The 21647-nt window shown below is 34.5% G+C and overlaps 1 protein-coding gene across 1 annotated transcript in view; it reads left to right on the forward strand.

The window, feature by feature from the left end:
• LOC147067485 (uncharacterized) overlaps positions 1–21647 on the forward strand; it is a 125987-nt gene that overhangs the window by 96526 nt on the left and 7814 nt on the right. Inside the window, exons 30-46 of the mRNA XM_085954286.1 lie at positions 491–703; positions 1407–1579; positions 2039–2208; positions 4282–4434; positions 4524–4796; positions 4889–5082; positions 5162–6436; positions 6640–6852; positions 7258–7509; positions 8248–9238; positions 10163–10360; positions 10939–11053; positions 12081–12313; positions 13066–13202; positions 13312–15133; positions 15824–15934; positions 16759–16860. Of these exons, the coding sequence (XP_085810412.1) occupies positions 491–703; positions 1407–1579; positions 2039–2208; positions 4282–4434; positions 4524–4796; positions 4889–5082; positions 5162–6436; positions 6640–6852; positions 7258–7509; positions 8248–9238; positions 10163–10360; positions 10939–11053; positions 12081–12313; positions 13066–13202; positions 13312–15133; positions 15824–15934; positions 16759–16860 (6625 nt within the window). The remainder of the gene's footprint in view (positions 1–490; positions 704–1406; positions 1580–2038; positions 2209–4281; positions 4435–4523; positions 4797–4888; positions 5083–5161; positions 6437–6639; positions 6853–7257; positions 7510–8247; positions 9239–10162; positions 10361–10938; positions 11054–12080; positions 12314–13065; positions 13203–13311; positions 15134–15823; positions 15935–16758; positions 16861–21647) is intronic.

Raw genomic sequence — 21647 nt, forward strand, 5'->3', positions numbered from 1 at the left:
CTGGCCAAATTAAAACTCTCTTCAGACATACCTAGAATGCGGCTGACCACGCGGAGTATCGAATCTTAATCTTACGTGTAATGAGAGACTGCATGTTCCACTCTCTTATCTCTTCCTTTTACCACCTTACACAGTATCTAGTGGACGCATCTATTCTCGAAGCTCAGCATATGGTTGCTCTGAATATTCCTTTACGGTTCCATTACGAATTAATATTAAAAAAATAATTCGTAAATTTACTACATCTAAAATAAATTGTCTCAATACAGATATAGTTTTGTTTTCATATAATAAATTCTAAAATATTTAATTATGTACAGTTTACAATAAAGTAAAGTGAAACAGGAAAACAAGAGATTAATACGATTTAAGCATGAGAGACACTTCTATCACTTGCTTGTATCTTTTAGTAGTTACTTATTTATCACAGGAAAAAAATAAATTGCTATATGCTTATACATGCTTACTTATGTATATTATTTACCATCAGGTTCATGAAGGGAAGCCTGTATACTTGGAATTCGGTGGCAACTTCACACCGGTCGCGAAGAGCGGTGAACAACCCAAATTGGAATTCAGAGCATTCAAAGAAAGCAGACTGCGGTTGGGGGCGATGGTGAGAGGCTCGCATGCTGATGCTGTCGCCAGATGTCAGTTTATGAGAGAACCAAAGAGGCCTAAAGGAGAGCCCACACAACCTCCGGTAAGGCATTTGGGAATGTGGTCAATTTATTCTCGATTAAATATTATATATAGAGACAGACGATGTTGTCTGTCAGCAGAAGCTGCAAAAATGTTACTCGGTCTGATGATTAAATTGGATTAATTAAATTAACATTTAGTGTTGCAGTTTTGTTGCTAATGTTACTCTTCGTTGTTGTGCCTTCAAAACTATACAGGAGAAGCAAAAACATGTGCCCCAGACTATGAAAACATAATTTTTAAAAACAGTTCCTGAATATGTATTATGAAATTGTTCTTAAAATTTAAATATTCAATGTTTTTTGTCTCTCCTGTATTGATTTTCAAAAAACACATTCCCGATTTTGAGGTTTAACAAGAACTTATACTTGTATTTAGTTAGAGATAAAAACGCAATGCGATTGTGTTACGGGCCGTCATTATTAATTATATGGACGATCACATATAATAGCAAATAACTGTATGCAAGTAGTAACCAATTCAAGAGTGTCACTAACTGGCCACCATTTTTTTTATCTACAATGTAGTCAATGCTGCTATAGCAATAATTATTATATAGAGAATATTAATTTTACTATATTCACCAATTCAACCATACTAAAAATGCTCTGGAATCGCTATCGAGAGTTGTAATACAAACATTGCTTAATCTCTGTGGTTAAACGAAAATGAAATACATAGTAATTTATATTGGTCATTTTCAGATCTGCGTATTAAATATTCTCCTTCCCGAGGAAGTGTTTCCAATGGACCTGACACTTCCCCCTTACCAAAGCAAACACATCGCCACTGACGAAACCTTCATCACTGAAAACAATGTCTCCGTTCATCATGAAGACTTGGAATCCAAGAGACAAATCAGACTCAGCGATACAAGGTATAGAATTGGCAAATGATCAATTTTACTCTTACTTCACTGTGGTGGACGTCAAAAGAGAGGAATGGCTGAGCCCTTCTTCCGATTCATCGGGTCTTTGCTCTGGATTAAACGTACATTGAAAAAGGCAACATGCAAATTTTGCCAGATACGGAATTGAACCTTTAGAGACAGTCGTTCTACCAACTACGATATTGTGTGTACAATATAAATGGTTATTATCATATTTTGCAGGCATAGAACGCTTTTAGAGGTTGGCACTCTTCCTAAGATATACTATGTGTGAATATAAATTATGCTTCTGTTAAGATAATGGAATATATTCTTTTCAGTGAATGATAAACTTTGATAAACCTTATCATAACCTCAAAAGCTAGTTATATCGTACATATTTTATTGAATATCAGTTACCAATAAACTTCTTTGGTACTGCAATTTATTATGGTGAATATTTTGTAGGATAACTTCAATCTGCAACCTATTGGGAATGGACTGGGTACCACTAGCATACGAACTGGGTGTGAGCTCTGCAAGTGTGGGCAGCATAAGAGAGAGAGGGAATAATGGAGCGCAACAAGCGGCGCTGATGCTCAAACTGTGGCGGGAACAGGGAGGACTAAAGGCACATGGTAAGCAATGCATCTCTACAAAATACGTACAGCAGTTCACTATTACATCAGCTACGAGGGTGGGTCAATAATTCCTTAGAAAAAAGCATTAAAACAGTTTTTATTTTTGTATTTTTTTTTTATTTCTCAACATAATCTCCTTGGAGCTCAATACACTTGGTAAGACGTTTCTCAATTTTTTTTAAACCGTCAGAAAAATAAGTTTTCGGAAGGTCCTCAAAATAAGCATTTGTCCGATCGATGACTTCTTCATTTGAAAAAAAACGTTGTCCACTTAGCCATTTTTTTAAGTTTGGGAAAAGTAAAAAGTCACTGGGGGCTAAATCTGGCGAATACGGTGGGTGGTCGACCAATTCGAACTTCAATTCTTCAATTTTAGCCATTGATCGTAAACATGTGTGAACACGGGCATTGTCCTGATGAAAGAGGATTTTTTTCCTGTTTAAATGAGGCCGTTTTTCTTCAATTTTGTTTTTTAGCTGGTCCAATAAAGATGCATAATAATCCCCTGTTATTGTTTTTCTTTTTCCAAATAGTCAACGAAAATAATTTCACGTGCATCCCAAAATACAGTAGCCATAACCTTACCAGCTGATTTTACGGTTTTCGCCTTCTTTGGACATGGTTTGCCTTCGCAATCCACTGCTTTGACTGTTCTTTCGTCTCGGGAGTATAGTGGTGTATCCATGTTTCATCCACAGTCACAAAGCGACGAAAAAATTCATCCGGATTGCGTTGCATGAGCGACAACAGGGCTTTAGAGGCCACCACCCTATTGCGTTTATTGTCGACTGTGAGCAAACGCGGCACCCATCTTGCAGAAATATTTTCCATGCCCAATTTGTCATGTAAAATAGAAATGACGCTACCTTTTGAGATCCCTGTAACCTCATTTATCTCACTCAACTTTAATCTTCGGTCACTTAACACCATATCGTGGATTTTATTGATCATTTCTGGTGTAGTCACCTCTACAGGACGTCCTGAGCGTGGTTCATCCTTTGTTGATGTACGACCACGTTTAAATTCATTTAACCAGTTATAAATAGTTGCAAGTGAAGGAGCAGATATGCCGTGAACTAAATCCAACTCATTTTTTATTTCCTTTGCTGTTAACCCTTTTATATTAAAATGTTTAATAACAGATCTAAACTCAATTTTCTCCATTTTCAATTTTTCCATTTTCCACAAGCAATTTTTTTTTTTAAATGTACGAGAAACACACAACAACCCGACCAATCTGATTGAAACTTCGCAGCATACTGAATCGGTAGTGCCGCTGCAAGAAAACAAACCGCTTACAGTTCTAGTCGCGCCACCTGTCGGCTTTTCTAAGGACTTATTGACCCACCCTCGTATAATGAGAAATATTGACTTCTAAATAAACTGCTTCATATTCATTGCAACTCTAAAGAGCATGGCTATGAAGTAAGAGTTGTCAAAAATTAACTTTTTTTGAAAATGTATTATAGACATAGTTAATAAAAGATTGTAGCTGGATTTAGAGACGGAATCGGAGTCGTATTGATTCTGAAGCAGAACTGCAAAGGTCAAACCTTAGACAACTTCTTTAAACAATAAGTGCGTATTCTACCTGGTCTTCTGGCCCCTATCTTCCCCTGTACTAGGCTTTGTGTACTATTTGTCATTTCACATGATGTAGCGAAATAGTTTGAGTGTATGTTTCCTCACAGTGAATAAAATTCCTGGACTTTTCTTTGGTATCACATTGTTTCTATATGCTGAGGATTCTCTGGTAAACTCACACCTCGAAAGCCTTAATTTTATTACTCATTAATTAATTTCGCTTAATTTGTTTCAATTAAATCATTGATCAATAATAAATACTAATAATAACATTGGCTTGTTTCTCAAAATTATTAAAAATCAAAGACTAAAAACATTTAGAAAAATAAAGAAAACTTTCTATGACCATTGTTCAAATTTATGTCAATGAATATAGGTATGTAGGTAATACTGATAAATGCTTATACTTTCATAAAAAAAACTTTGTGTTGCCTTTTGTATAATTTTGGTTGCAGTATATAATTAAATTTTCTTTCTTGTTTGTAGATAATGCCTTGGAGTTGGCCTTATGTAGAATAGGACGAGAAGATGTTCTTCTACCACAAAGTACAGCGGATGCTGAACGAAGAATCCAACGGAACATTTACCAAGAGAGACAGTCCTCTGAAGAAATTGTCGGATATAAAAGTCCTGATTCAGGTATTTTCTCTACTTTATGATGTCTTATGAATTAGCTTTCATTTATATAGAATATTTTTTTAAATCGAATAATATTGATGTTTTTGCAGAGCTGTTTGAAAAAGATAGAACAGGTAGCCCAATCCTGGAGCAGGAAGATGTCAACAAAGTCTTAGATAAGGACGACATCCAGCTACTCGAAACCGATCTTCTGAGACGGCAGCAGCAGAAGGGAAATAAAGAATTTTCAATGGACGACTCAGTCGGCGAAAGAGATGAAGCGAAATATTCACCAGAAGAGAAGTCTTATGTTGGAGAAACAGAAGAAGGAAGTGATATTGAACCTTCTCTGACTCCATCTGAAGAGAGTGAAGAAGAAGAAGGTATTTGCTTCTTACTTAAAACTATTATAGATACATTTAGATATATTTTATTTTAAGTTATGGTAGCAACACTATTCTGTGAAAGTAAACAGGACAAGTTATTGTTTTAGGTGTGAAGAAAAGTGTTGCTGAAAGAAAAATTCAAATTACTCGGAAGCTTAGTTCCAGCAAAGTTCCAAGCTCGAAACAAAAACGTGAACTTAAGGAAGAAATTATTGAAATCAAAAAACAAATTAATCCGGAAATAAAAAAGTTCCACGTGCAGCAAACATCCGTTGTTCAACAGGTAGTACTTTGTCATTGTATGTAACTTGAATGAATCAATAATAAGTATTCCATTAAAAAATATATTTTTTGTATTTTAGGCCTCCACAGAATCGGTCACCAAAGAGCCTGTTGGAAAATTATCCAAGAAATCTTCTGAAGAAGACGAGATAAAGAAACCTCCTTCCCCGCATATTGTAGAGCAAGTGGAATCTCCAAAAGAGAAGGTGTTGCCCAAAGCTGGTCCTCGCCACATGCAAAAACACGTCAGAAACGAATCGATGATAAGATTTTCTTCTGGCGATTTTTCAGACATCCAAGTGACCCAAAAGAAACCAGGCGAACGGATTACAGAAACCAAGGTTATTGAAGAAACTATCATAAAAGGAGCCATTCCCACTTCTAAAACTGAAGTGAAGAAAGAAACCATCACCACAATTGACGGAGGAACAAAAACAATTACCACAAAAGAAGAAACTATTTCATTCGAAGGTAGAGATATTGCCGAAGCCCCGTTGAGGCAGAAAATAAGCAGCTTTGAAAGTAAAATGCAAACAGAGAAGACTACCAAAACGGAGAAGATAGAAACATCAAAGTTCAAATTGACAGAAGAAGCTCTAAAGAAACACACGGAAGGCCACGGAACATCGGCTGAATACACAGAAGATTTTATTAAAGATCAAATCCGATCGCAAACTGAGCATGAAGAGATGATTTACAAAGGGCCTACAGATTTATCCAGGGATCCGGGAAGTCCGGATCTTGTTGCAGATTTTGCTGCTGAACTAATGAAAGCCGAAGAAACTTTTATGGCGTCCGCTGACCATACGGCTGATAAATATACCGATAATTACTTCAAAGGACCTCAGCCGACTTTGCCAAAGTCTTTCCCAAGAGCGATGCGAACAGATTCAACAATTGTTCAGTTTTCATCTGAAGAAGACAACGAGTATCTGAAGAAATCCACCGATTCAGAAACAGAACCAGAATCCCAAGTGGTCACCGTGAAACAGAAAGTCGGAATGCTCGAGGAACAAATTAGTACCGAAAAGTTAGTCAATCTACCGATTTCCAAATCTAAAGAAAAAATCGCTTCGGAGGCTATCAAATCTCCGAAACTAACTATTAACATCGAACAGGAATTAATTGAAGAAGCCGAAGACGACTTTTTAAGCAGAGAAGTCAAAGCTCTGGAATATGAAGCCGTTAAGGTGATCAAGGAAACAGACGTGGATAGGTTGAGGGTGGACTCTCTCGAAGATTCGCTGCAAATATCTTCCGATGAGGATGCTCAGATTCAGCCGACAGATGACGAGAGCGAGTCGCATATGAAAGAACAGCTGTCATTTGAAACTGCAGATATCACAACGAAAATGGTGAGCTTCGCAACACCAGTTCTTTTTAACAAAACATATTACATGGATTCTTAGAATCAATGCTTGTATCAGATAAAAATCGAAATACTTCCTGGAGACCCACAATTGGTTGTGGTGCAATTTAGTATTAATAAAATAATTATGTAACTAAAAATTTGAAAATATTTATAGTAATGGATTTTGTAAAATACAATTACTTACAGACAAAAACACAGTCTTCCGATTTGAAGACGGAAACGGCATCTGACACATCACAGCCTGCCTCCATTCCTCAGACGATGCACGATTCCCCGCGGCACATCTCCCAGGAATCCCCTCTGCCCGGCTGGCAGTCCACAATCGACAAAACTGACTCTTTGGCAGACTCTGTGCAAAGTACAGAAAGGGACAGCTACGTGTCACAATCAGAATCAAAGGTACATTTAATACTTAATTAATAGTAGTATACCTATGCGTAGTGATGTAATGTGTATGGTCTTGTGCTCCATATAGCAAAATCAATATTTGCACAATATTAAAACACCATGAGAATAAATTATTCGTGACACCTAGTACTAAAAATATTTACACAATCACATTTTAATTTATTTTCCATGGGCCTATATTGAGAATCATCCGACACATGAGATCACAGATGCTGAGAATATTTTATGATCTATGTAAGAAACTAGTAGGTAACATTGAAGATAATAATTATGAAAGAAGTGTAGCAAAGTGTTCAACAATCAGATTCATTGAACTAATCTCCCGATTGAGGTAGAAATAATTCACTTTAATCCCTTCTGTTTAAAAATGTCTTGAAAGGTATGCCTAATTCACAGGTATATTCCAAGGAATCCCGACCGGGCCGTAGCGATTCGCTAGATGAAGCATCGCAATTCTCCGACATGGAGGAAACTCAAATAGGAGCAGCCTTTGCGGCTGTAGGGGCGGCCGCCTCGCAAATTGAATCGGCAGTCGTGGCTCCGGCTCCCAAGCCCGCCTTGGTGAGGGCTGACACAGCTCGGTTCTTGGAACAGGAGAGCATGTTCAGTTCCGGAGAGTTGAGTGACAAGTTTAAGAGGAAGCCCAGAGTAATAATTTTTTTCATTATATTTTCATTATGGTCAACTATAACATATTGACTGTGTTTAGGAAAAAGGGCGTAACCCACACAACAAATTTTACAGGAGAGGCATAAACGTTTTTTGAATGATTTTGGTTCAATATTAATAAAAAAAAAAATAGTCACAGACATTGGGTGCATGATGATTGATTATTTGGTGTAATCTACTAGTAATTAAAGTAGTTATTACAGAAAAATCATTAAAATTGAGGGAAAATACTTTTTTCCTTAAATTGAAACTTAATTAAAACTTAATTAAAACCTGAATTTAGACAATAAATCGGCATTTGCGGCTTACTTCCTTTTTACAGAACGTGTATTTAGTTGAATACATTGTTAATATCTAATAAAAGCACTTTTCGAAAAATCGAGCGTTACGCCCTTTTTCCTAAACACAGTCGATATCTTTTATTTCACTATGAATATCTTATAAGTAGACACCTAATGTTAGCTTCCAACTTTGGGATACCTTCCACTAAACGGGACATATGGCCACGAGGCGAGATATCAATTTGAGGTTTGTTGATGTTAAAACGACAAATAAATATTACCATGTGGTAAATAATCAAATTTACGATTTTATACAGTCGGCTAAAATACTTTAATAATCAATAATATTATTTACCCTCACTTTTTTTATAAAAGTTACACATGCATTTTAATTAATAATACATGGTTATAAAATATAATATCTGTTATATTCCAGACACCGACTCAAGAAATCAGCGCAAAGGCCAGACAGTTCATTGAAACTGTGCCTGAAGATGATTCATCAGTCCAAGACTGCTTCTTCTCGAAGAGAATTTACTCTGACTCATTAGAAGAATCAGAGCAGTACGGAACGGACACCGATTCTCGGAGACCGTCGGAAGCAGACTCTTTAAAATCAGATAAGTCAGACCCGTCCGGCAAAGACCCCGATTTCAAAATGCCCAAAATATCTTCAGAAATTGAAGAAGGTGTAGATGAAAATATCGACTCCAGTCTGATAGACGATGAGAGATTAGATTCTGATAAAGACTACGAATCAGATGTCAAATTCGAATTTGTTAAAGTCAAGAGTGATAGTAAAGATGAAGACAGTGAAGGTTCTGACCGAATATTCGATAGCAAGAAAGAACCGAGCGATGTGGCAGAAGAAACCTTATTCAAAAAGATTACAAAACGGCATTCGAGAAACGAGTCAGTTTCGCTGACCAAGTTTTCTTCCCTTGAATTGAAGGACGGTGACATAGCCCACATGACAATTGTACCACCAGAAATACCTCTAAGAGCAACAGAGTTCCAGATGTTCGTAACCGAAGCCACCGACGATTACCCTGATGAAAGACTGTCATCTTTCGAAAGGGAAGAATTATCTGATAAGATTTCTTCAGAGAGTAGCCGTGAAATCGAAATGTCCGAGAAGAAATCATCGGAAGGAGATATATCTAATAAAATAAGCTCAGAAGACGGTGTGACAGATAAAGTGTCCAGCGACAGCGGCGCTCAAATTGACGATTCAGATTTGAAAGCTTCCAGCGATACATTGCACGGTGCCGGAATTAAATCTCCAGATTTGGTGATGGACGATGAAAAAGATGATCCCAAGACAAAAGTTTCTCCCACAGAGAAGGTTGATATTAAACTTACTGGCCGGAAGGAATCAAATTCTGACACAGCATCAGGGATCTCTGCAAAGTTAGATGACTCCTTGAGTAAGTATTAACAACAAAATACAAGAATCTCACTATTCATGATTGTCAGTATAATACTTCGAGTTACAACTAAAACCATTTTTTTCTGCACTATTATGGGTGTCACAGAGTAGAAATTATCTTAACAGATTTTATTATGAGGAATGGTTGTATACAGTGACGTCCCTAGACAAAATGCCACCCCTAGGCAGGTCCAAAATGCCGACCCATTTTTTTTAAAGAGCAGGTATTTTTATCATTCACAACTTCCAAAACTCACGAGTGACTAGCAAAGATATTTTTTGATCAGTTAGATAAATATGTACCTACCTATAATTCGTAAATCTGCACGTGTCAGTGTTGGTCAATGCAAGAACTTGACGTCCGAAGACAACGGAAGTAAACTAGACATCGCGAATCCGACAAAAAAAATACATTCCTGTTAAACCTTTTATGTTAATTATTTGTTTCCAACCAGTGAGCTAAATTTTTAATGGAAAGATATTTCCGTTGTTACTAAGTTTGAGTGGCTATTTCTACATATACCTAATAATTCTCATCGATTTGGCGCCCTTCAAATAACTGCCCCCCCCCAAACGTCGCTCAATATGCCTACCCCCACGGGACGTCACTGGTTGTATAGCAATTCTCTCAACAGATCAGATCATTGCAGTGGATCAAACGTACTTTGAAAATATGTAAATTTGCCGGATGTGGGTTTCGAACAGACTACTTTAAAGATGTACACTAAGCCTCCAGGTGTAGACTTGAGTGATACCCATATACTATGCTTAGAAGCATAAATGGTAATTAGTGATCTTTTTTTGAAGACATTAGTTATTTTGTAAAGACATTGGATATTTTAAAAAAATTTAATAAGATGTCCTAGAACTCCTGTTGCATATTTCCAAGTATGAAATATTATTAACAATATTGTCTTTACAGAAGGAATAAAACGGGCATCTCTCGGCAGCGCAGGAGAAGGAGGTTCCATGGAATTGACCGCACGCACAGGAAAGAGAGCATCGGATGCTCCCAGTTTGACAGATTCACGAGACTACACTTTCGAGGAATCAGAAGATAGCATCCCACAAGGCAGACCCGATAAGCATGACATCGAATCTAGGGCCAAGGCCATACTTGGTAAGCTATACTAAATAAATGCAATATACGTAGTGATACTTAATGAAAAATTTGCCAGTAAAACCAGTTAGCAATCATTTCCTACTTTCTTGTTTGGCTAATGGAAGGATAGTAGTTAAATCCTGGTGGTAAAGACTTTAAACTCAAATTACTAGCCACTGTTGATTGATTTGCATAATCTAAAAAATTACACAAACAGTGACATCTGTTTGAATAACTATGAAATACTAAGCTACGAATTATCGGTATTACAGCGATTGTAGTAATAGCTTCGCTCTACATTCAACGTATGTCGTTAAAAATCTGCGATACTGCCATAGTAATATCATGAGGCACAGAAAAGGTTAAGGAAGAAAATCAAAATATGCATGCCAATCATGGGATGTTGATCCTGGTACACTTCTGACAAAACTTTCAAAGGCCCCTAATATTAGTTATGCCACGGTATATATCTGTCGGCGTGTGGTGAGTATAAAAGCAAGTTGGCTAAAAAAACTCACCTTGTCTGAACTATTCATTTGTCATGATTCTGTGAGCATTAAATTTAATTGATAGTTTTTATTCGATTTTTGTTATAGAACCAATTTATGACAAAGCTATCCGTGCTGTGCGAGGAGATTCTCTTGATGATGTGGAACCTTTCTGTTTGGATCAGGACTCTGAGTCACCACGTCTTCCAGGAATTGAAGAAACGTAGGTTTCCTTTAATTTTACATAATCTAAATGTTCGATTTTCATTGTGTTTATTAATGATTACTATTGGCACAATTTGTCATTTGTAAATACAAACCTTACGTCACAAAAATCGTATAAGGTAACCAGAAAGGGGCAGTTTTCCGTGCCCTCTAATATTACCGTTTTGCACATGATTCTGTTCTACCATCGGGGTAGCTCAATAATATACAAAACAGTGACAATGAATCTGGCACTACCCAACAGTGAAGACATGTGACGAAAGATGTCACTTTGCCTCGAATGGTACAATCATGAATTGTAACCGTATATAAAAGAGGGACAACTTATGCGGACAAAAAGAATAATTATAGATACCGAAACATCTAATCTACTTCTTCAATAAGCCAGAATAGAAAAATGGAGAAAAAATTAACTGAATATTAAATTAAGGTAGGTATCAATTACTTCCTTAATTACTAACCGAAGTCGCGGATTACTCCGTTAATTTTTTCTAGTGTGTATATGCATGAGATGTTTTCAAATTATGTGTATTCAGTATATAGAAAGCTACATTCTGAAATCTTGTGTCTTATTCGTTGAAATAAAGAAATAGTTAATTAAAATTATTAGTACGTTATAAAAATTAAGTAATGGAGTAGGTACTCCGCGACGTCGGTTAGTAATTAAGGAATTAATTGATACCTACCGTAATTTAATGTACTTAAACCGATAGCCAACCTTATAACACTATTCGATAAGCATTTCATGAAACAACTACTAGTTAAAATCGTCATAATTATCTAAGGCGCCCGTAGCTTAGTTGGTAAAACATACTGGCGTGAATCAAGCAGAGACAGGTTCAAGTCCCATCAGGTGTCGTATTTTTTTCTACAAGACGATTTTTCTAGTGTGTATATGCATGAGGTGTTTTCAAATTATGTATAACATGTATATAGAATGTTAAATTCTGAAATCTTGTGTCTTATTCGTTGAATAAAAGAAATAGTTTATTAAAAATACATGTTATTTTTTTTTTCATTTTCAGGCAAACTATGTCTGATAAACCAGACGAAGATGAGACAACAGTGAAAGCATCAGCTCTCGCTTCTGCTCTGGAGGGAATCGTCAGCTCGGCGACAACAGTCACAAGCGGCGTTGTCCACGAAATCAAGCATTTGTCTCTTGCCAAAGCCTTGTCCAAGGATGGAGGAAAAGATTACTCTGTCCATTCATCTCCTGATGAAGTCGAGGAGAAGATATGCACTGATTCTGAATCAGGTGATAGAATTCTCATTCCATTTCTATTACAAATGATAAAAATTACGAATATTTTATAAAATATCATCAACAAATGGGCTGATCTTGGTTTTATTAACATGGTTTATTGCTTTGCGTCTTTGGACTAAAGGAGGACTTTCTGTTATAATAACTATGCCCGAGATGCTTGGAATGTCACGAATCACTATATGATGTTTTACCATTTATCTGCTGAATGATTATAACGCTACAACCTAGACATGCATGTAAAACTACCACAGACACTGTGGCTAGTGATGTATATGTCCAACTGATCCATAACTGATCAATGAAGTATTGATCGAATATGCAAACACAAGAATATTATTGCCATGTTGATAAAATAATTTATGGATTCACTATACTTACTTGGTATACTGTATCCACAATGCGGATTCTGTTAACCAATGACAAAGCAACCATTAAATTATTCCAAATATATATTAATTTACAATTATTCAATTTTGTATTCATGTCGTTTGTATATTTTTTTACCATTCTATGACAATTAAAAATAAGTATGTTGATTATTATCAGGAAATCAAAATTTAAAAAATGTCATGAATTCTGATTTCATATGCAACGTTCACTGAATACCTCCCTACTTTCATAGCCGTTATTACGTAACATCTATATACATTGACATTATTTCAATTTAACATAACTCAATCTTCGACACATTTCGGGCTATGCGTATAACTAACTTACATATTAACCGATATTCTTTATTTTAGAATTGGATCAAGCCAAAGTTTTGGAAATTATTGAACCGACTTCAGAAGGAGACGTCGGTTATGTACCCAGTTTTGACACAACCAAGTTGAAGCAAGACTCGCTTGATGATGCAGATGACTTCTTCCCAGAAAAAGAGGTATGGATGAAATTCCATAGTTCTCTTAGACATCAATAAAAAATGAAAATATAATACATACATGTTTTTTGATTACTTTACCATTTCATGATGCCTTACTTCCTTTCAGATGGGCTACGATGATATATACACCACGACAAGTAAGCAGACTACCACACAGTCATCTAAACCGGGATTTGAATCTTCCACGGTTACCACGACAGTTTCAACTGTAGAAAAATCTGCTACAGGAACAAAAACTGTCCATGAAACGTCGGAGACTAAAATAGTAGAAAGCACCCTTCGCACCACCGAGAGCTTGGTGTCCAAACTCGAAGATCTGGGATCCAAGTTTGAAACTACGGAATCGAGCAGAGAGGCGGCGCAAGAACATTTCGACTCGATCAGAAATCAAATATCCGTCGATGAAGACGAAGAAGATTCTGATTATCAGCATCACATTCCGTCCACGCTCTCCGAAATCGGTGCGACTGTCGCCGCTTCCATCGGAATCAATCTCATGTCAGGAGACTTGATAAAAAGTGGCACATTCGTGCGTAAAGGATCTAAAGATACAAGTTTAGACGTTGAACCGAAGGACGGCGCCGATCATAAATTAAAATTGAGCGGATCCAAAGATTCTCTTACTAAGCGAGAGCATAGTTTTACTGAATTACTTTCGGATGCCAGCTCCACGTTAGCCGCTTCGATCGGCATCAATGTTAAATCGGATGAAAGGGAAGATTTACTTACCGGAACAGTTCAGCCGGTATCTAAAGAATTAAAACATTCTGTAGAAAAACGAGATTCACTTATAACTGAATTGATATCAGATGTAAACACAACATTAGCTGCTACCGCTGGTGTCATTTATAAAGGTGATAGTATTGATATTCAACATTCCGGAGATGACCGTCCAACATTGAAGTCCGCAGGATCTAAAGACTCCCACGAACATGATGTTTCAGAATTAATTGCCGATACCAGTTCTACATTGGCGGCGTCGATCGGTGTTGACCTTAAATTGGAAGAAAAGGAAGATAGACACTCTGAAAAAGATCATCCAATTTCTACAGATTTGAAACATTCCATTGAGAAGCAGGACTCCATTGTTACTGAATTGATTTCAGATGTGAACACAACTTTAGCTGCCACCGTCGGAGTCGACTATAAACCTGAAAATATTGATTTAGATCATGCCGTTAAAGATCACCCCCGGTTGAAATCTGTAGGATCGAAAGACTCGCACGATCATGAAGTTTCAGAATTGATTGCCGACGTTAGCTCAACGTTAGCCGCATCGGTAGGAATCGATTATAAGCCTGAAGAATTAATCCATCATCTGGCTGATTTGAAACCTTCCGAATCAAAAGAATCATTAGCGAAAAGCGATGTACATGTGTCAGAGTTAATCTCTGATGCCGGATCAGCATTGGCTGCATCTGTCGGAATCGATTTCAAGCCTCATGAAGTCGATTTCCACACGGACACTTTTCATACGGTGACAAGTACAACGGAAACTATTACACATTCTGTTCAGAAAATATCAGAGACCACTGAAAAATCCAAAACTAGTCGGGAATCTAGTGTTGAAAGTGCACCTGTTGGAGTTCCTCTTAAATTCGGTGAAGAACATTTTTTGAAACAAGAATCAACAGAGTTGGATAAATTTGAATTAGACGACACCATCTCATCTTCCGCCGCTAAGTCGGTGAAAGAAGCTATCTCTCTCGTCGAAAGTAGGATCGAAGAGGAAGGAGACGGTACGAAGAAAAGCTTGGATGATGAAAGGAGTCCCGAGCTGTCAATGGATGACGTAGAAGACGGTGACAAATTACCCCCTGGAATGAAAGACGTTGACCGACTAGTTCGGAGGTGCTCCGATCTTCTCGAAGGAATCTCGCAGCCAGACGGCTCCATCATCAGGATTGATACGAGTCATGTAACTCATGGTAGGTAACTGCTTGTTATTGAATATTACTGTTTTACGGTTACAATAAAATATTTTTTTTTTTCGACCATGTCCGATCCTAATAGGATCATATGGGCCTCCACAGAGTAGAGGTTTGTATTAACAGATTTTGTTTTTTTACGAGAAATGGATGTCAGCCACTTGCTCAACCTATTAGGTCCATACCCTGACTCACACACAAATTGAAAAACAATATGTGTACTTGCCAGACCCAGGATTCGAACCTGAGACCCACGGCGTGATAGTCCAACGCTTAAGCCGCACGGCCACCGTGGGTGTGTGGGTGGTAAAATATATTAATCTACCATAATAGAGGAAAAAATGCGATAGCGATTCTGGAACGTTTTAGTATGGTTGATTTGGTGACTATAAAAAATTTACATTTTCTACATTGTCAGCATTGATGGCATTGTCTGTACTTAATAAAATAAAATAAAATTGCACCCTACTATTTTACATGATTGTTCATCTAAATAATAATGCAAAACTTGTAACAATAGTGCAACGAGTTTTTAATGCAGTACTGTAATGCCAAATAAATCTTAGTGTGAATTTTGCTACAAATGAATCTGTACTGCTTCACTTTCATTCGAAAAAGATCCATTTCCATAGAAGAGTGTTCTTCCTCAACATCTTGGATTCAAATACTAATGTTTACTTTATATTTCAGGTCTGTCATTGAAGTTCTCGAAGACACCTCCACCGTCGCCAGTGGACTTGATTCACCGGGAGCAGGCTGGCGTGGCTTCCATTGCACAACTTACAGGACAGCAAACGAAGGGTATATATGACAACAAAATCCATTCTACTCCATAATATATATGAAAGACGTAATCACAATACTTTCCATCCTCTATGATTCTCAATAGAACTTTTGAAAACTTGAAAAAAGATTAATTAATCAAACAGCTGCAAGTTATTTCACATTTCAGATTCATTTTTAGCAAACATAATGTATGTCACATGTGTATAAAACATTAAAATAAGCCGCCATTTATTTTTTATTTATAAACAATACTGCCAACACTGAGAATAATCATGTTTCTATAGTTACCAATTCAACCATATTAAAATTGTTCCGGAATCGTCATCGAATGTTTAATACAAAAAGTTCATAATTTGAGATTTTAAAGCCATGAGTACAAGTAAAAATTTCAACTTTACAAAAGATTGAAATGAGCTAAGTAACAATTTGAACATACATAATTTGAAAACACCTGTGAGAAATATATAACCACTAAAAAAAAATTGAAAAAAAAATACGACACCTGCGTGATTTGAATCCGCAAAGAATTTTTAATTTACCTGGCGTCAGAATCTCTCCAAATTTTTGATAAAATATACTTACACTTGCTAATATGTAATTTAACTATTTTTTATTTAACAAATAATTCACAATATTTAAGAATGTAACATTCTTTATTGAACATACGTAATATGTTTCACTAACCAAAAAATTGTAATATCGTTATGGAATAACTCTTGTTCACAGGGCTTTTAAATAATTCAACCCCATTAGTATGTCATTTTTTCTCCCTCTGTCTATAGTTCTTTGGTGTCATTACATAATTGCTAACAGTAGTTGCTAAATTAATTCCCAATTAGGTCCTGACGCTTTTCCGGATCAGACGCCCAGTAAGCTTTCTCCCAAAGACATCCGAGTCCTCAAAGATCACCTGCAATTGGACACCGACACCATGCACACAGGTAAGACAACCCGCCAAACATAAATCTGATACTTCAACTCATAGCAATTACGATTGATCCTATTGCACTATACATTATTTTTATCAAGCAATAGTTACGGTCCTTGGCTTCTGATTTGGCAGCTGGCTTTTACTGTACCTAAGAAATTCTTTCATCATTATTACTATTGTATTTTTGAAATAATTTACATTCTCGTAAAGAATACACTCATTTTGCAATAACACACACTGTTGATAATTAATTTTATTATTTTTTTTAATGGCGGGCTATAACTTTTTTTAAAGGGTAGAATAATTAACCAATAGACAGATTTTTTCAAAATTTACAATACCTTATTCTATTTATACATTTCTCCATTACATATACATATACACCATAACCACTCTCAATTTTACTAATTACTTGACAAGTCGAAACAGTCAACGAGCTTTCCAACAAAATGAAAAACAACATAAAAAGATATATTTGAGAAGATATAACTCACATTTTTGTTATTTTTTTGTTAAATATACCAAGTAATTCTAAAAACAGTAAATCTATATAAAGAAAAATAGTTGGTTATCAAAAGTCACTTTAAACCCTGTGAAAATCGTTGACAAAGTTGACTGTTGTTGTCATAACTCACATTTTTCAATGAATTGAAGTTATGTCATGAAGGCCTTCCTAATCTATCAGGAAGCTCTATTTCTCATAGTATGCTATGTGTCTACTGCCTTAGGAGTATAAAAAGAAATAATGTCGACCCACTGACTCATTAATATTCAAGGGAGTTCAATACTTTTCTAGTGAGTTATGACTCTATGCAACTCATTTATACACTATATTCAATACGGAAACAACTAAAAAAAAAACCTTTGAAATTTTAGCCCAATAGAATTTAGCAATCCTCAATGAATTTTTACAGTTTTTTTTACTGAATTATGTATAAAGAAAAAATCGTTTCACGTCATTAACTTGGATTTTTGATTTGTTTCTGTGGAGTAAATGTAGTTTTTAAAACGATAATAGTTAAATACGGTCCTTTTATTATCTATTATCATAGCGGTTCCAAAGGGGGGAGGTTACCCATAGTTTAATTGTCTTACGTATTACATATTATCACATAACTAAAATGTCATTAAATAAAGAGACGAAGATTTTCCAATCTTTCCTCCAAAATAATATTAAAATCTACTTGTTATTTGTATATCTCCGACACCTCTTTGTATACTAATTAACTTTATCTACTGCAGTTAAAATTAACTGTTCTTTCATATTGCTGTATTGAAAATAATCTTACATTAATTTTTCAATGATGGTATGTACATAATTCACTGGTCAGTTAAAATAAAATTAACACTGAATTTTCACATTTCCTTTCTTACAACTATGGGATAGCAAATTTCTACACATTTTAGCATGTTGATTATACAATCATTCAGTCACTATTTTTTTCCATTTTCTAGTGTAGATTGAATTTAATATTATTTCGTTATATTCTAATCTGCACATATTCTCGGTGTGTTTTAATATTTACCGGTAGTATATATTTTATTTTTATTTTATTCTTTTATTCACCTACAAAACGGTTAATTGGAACATTAATTAAACAACTAAATAATCAATTGTCGTTGTCTACTAAATAATTTCAAACGACAGAAACAATGATTTAAAAAATATAATATGTCATCTACTTCTACACATTTTCTCAAGCAAATAACTTTATATCATCTTCTAGTAAAATAATGCATAATAATGTAACATAAAGTTGCTTTTTATTTCAATGTATTTGATTGATTAGTAATTATGTAATTTCTCCTGTCCCTATACCAATACACAATATTTTAAGCTAAAATAATAATATATATATTATATTCCTCCAAACCTTAGCCACCTAAATAGCTATACCATATCTCATAATATTATATTGGTATACATATTGTATTCTAGATTTAAGTGTTCTAATTAATAATATAATGGTTATAAATATTTAATAATATAAAATATATTATGTAGCATATTATCCACAAGTATGATTCAATAATATAAAAATATGAATGAGGTGCATAATCTGCTTTGGAATCCATTTTTTTTTCTTTTTCTAATGAGCAAACTGTTTATTTATAATTAAAAAATAAATCAAGTCAAGTAAATACATCGTTCATTTATTTTCTACATCAATGAAAGAATGTCATTAAATTAATGAATCTAATGAATGATATTGTATACAGTAATATTATAATAATGATTTATTTTTTATTTATGAAACAAACAGTGACATTTACCAGAGAAATAATATGGGAAATTTCATGACTTGTTTGTATAGAGGCTTCTTAGATATAAACTATGTTTTATAAAGAAGCAAAATACGCCATATCGCATGTTAATTTGTGTTAAACTACATAAGTAGGTAATTAAAAGTTTGCAGAAAAAATAATTTAAATAAAAATTGGGCCAGAAATCATCGCAAATAATCTAAACCAATAAAAATGGAGTTCCAATTATTGTTGAGGTTAACAATTATAATTTTTATTGGGAAAAAACAAATCGTATTTTTATATTATCTCAGATTATACCGATCCACTTCCAGAACACGTTGAATTTTCTGCAGCGATTCCCCAGGATCATGATCATATTATATTAAATATAACTAAGATAACATATTAATTAAGTATGTTCAATCAGTAAAATGAATATATGAAAAATATTTCCAATACATTTGATTTATTTAAACATTTTTGCCACAAGATGTCATCAAAGTAGTGATAGAGGAGGGGTTTAGCTTTAATAATTCGGAATATCATACGCTGTAACGCTTGGTATATCGTGCATTTATTAATATATTGCCATACTATTCACACAATGTATGCATTTTTCTTTTGTTTCGCGATAACCGCGGAGACCTAATGAATACCAAAGATTTGTGGTAAGTAAACGAATGCAATGAGAGATGTTGCCAACATGAAAAAAATTAAGCAACCCTATTTATTATTTCATCGCCGTCTTATCGCTTTTTATCCTATTTAAATTTATGTATATTTTTTATACACGAGAGAAATCCTGTAATGTCTTGAAAAAGAAATTTATATTTCGTTCATGCGAATGCTTTTTTTTCGCTAGAATATTGTATTTATTTAATGTTTACTAACTGTTTATATAGCAATTTTATCGTATAATTTTATCCCTTTTAATAATACTGTCTGCGTAAAGAACTTTCAATATACATTATGTCATGGCAAATATTATGGAATTTTCTGATGCTTTATGTCAATTTATGCACCATAGTAATGTGTCGTCATATCCGTACCATCCTTCTAGTGTACATTCAGATAGATCATGTATGGATACTTGTTTAATATTCTAAGGTGAATACTCCATATACCACCATACTACCAGAGGCACCTAGCCGGAGGATAATATGAAGCTTGTAATTTGTGACATTTTTTTGATAATCTACATTTTAAAGTGTTTTAATTATTAAATACATATCTATCTTTTTATTTAAAGTCAAATGTAATCTTACAATTTAAAAAATAATTGTGTGTACCAATACAAAGTGGGAATTCGTTTTCGAGATTTCTTTTGAAAATCGATGTTTTTTAAAATTAATATAAAAAACACTAAAACTATGAATTTATCAAAAATCTTTACTGTACATTAGAGATAATTTAATAAACTAGATTTTAATAATAAACATAATTACAAAATAATATGTAATAATAAAATGGGATCCTTTGATGAATTCAGATTTTGTAATGTTAATGATTTATTAATTAAAACACTTTAAAATGTAAATTATCAAAAAAATGTTTCAAATTGCAAGCTTCATATTTTTTTGGTAAGTGCGTCTGGTTGATGGAGTATTCACCTTAATTGAATTAGCATTTACGTAGTAGAACTCCATTATAATCCTTTTGAAACAAAGTTATTTTTGTTAATTCTACTTTAATTGAGTCATTTACGTTGACAGCTGTTTCTGGCTATAACTATAAACTTGTTAAATAGTCTAATGCATTTTAAACACTAACATTACCCGTTACGAACACGATCTCATGCAATGTGAATCACATATATAGCAATACGCATCAAAAGAATTTATCATTTGTCACTGAGAAATGTTTGAACTAAAAAACCTTTTTTTTTAACTAAATAGTGCGAAAACTGTCAAATAAAATAAGTCACAAAAACTGCATAATATGACAGGGCATACGTACATCAACGACTCGTAAATTATTACAACCGGTAGCTAAAAGTCACTTTGTGTTATGTTAATCTATTTAAGATGAACTTATTTAAATATGTATCTCATATTATATCACTATATGTAGCCAGCAAGAATGGAATGGATATGTTTTGGATTTGCGATACAAATATTTTGCATATTTTTAACATCCTTTTTATATTCATTTTAAAACAATTTAAACTGAATTCATTATATTTGTCATGGCGTTATTTTTAAATAGTTCCCATGTTCAATTGTTTATGTGTATGGTTGTAAATTTTTTATATTAATTTAATAATAATTTCCCCCATGTTTATAATACTTTACGATTATGATTTTACTAGAAGGTATATGAAATTATTCAGCTTCCCTTGAATTATTTCCAATTGGCCGTTTTGTACAGGCATCCTTTAGCTGTGTGTTTTCATCAGTGGCCATATTGGAAGATTGCGTTGCTTGCAGGAAAAACTGTATTTGTGTTACACCGATTGGCTCTTCTACAGGAATTCAAAAGACAACATTTACAACAAAACCGTCAAACAATATTATGAATACTATGTTACTGGGAAAAGTTGATTACTTTTTA

The sequence above is a fragment of the Rhyacophila brunnea genome, unplaced genomic scaffold, assembly GCF_057557595.1.
Source record: "Rhyacophila brunnea isolate RB1 unplaced genomic scaffold, BYU_Rbru_1.0 scaffold_4, whole genome shotgun sequence".
Classification (NCBI taxonomy): domain Eukaryota; kingdom Metazoa; phylum Arthropoda; class Insecta; order Trichoptera; family Rhyacophilidae; genus Rhyacophila; species Rhyacophila brunnea.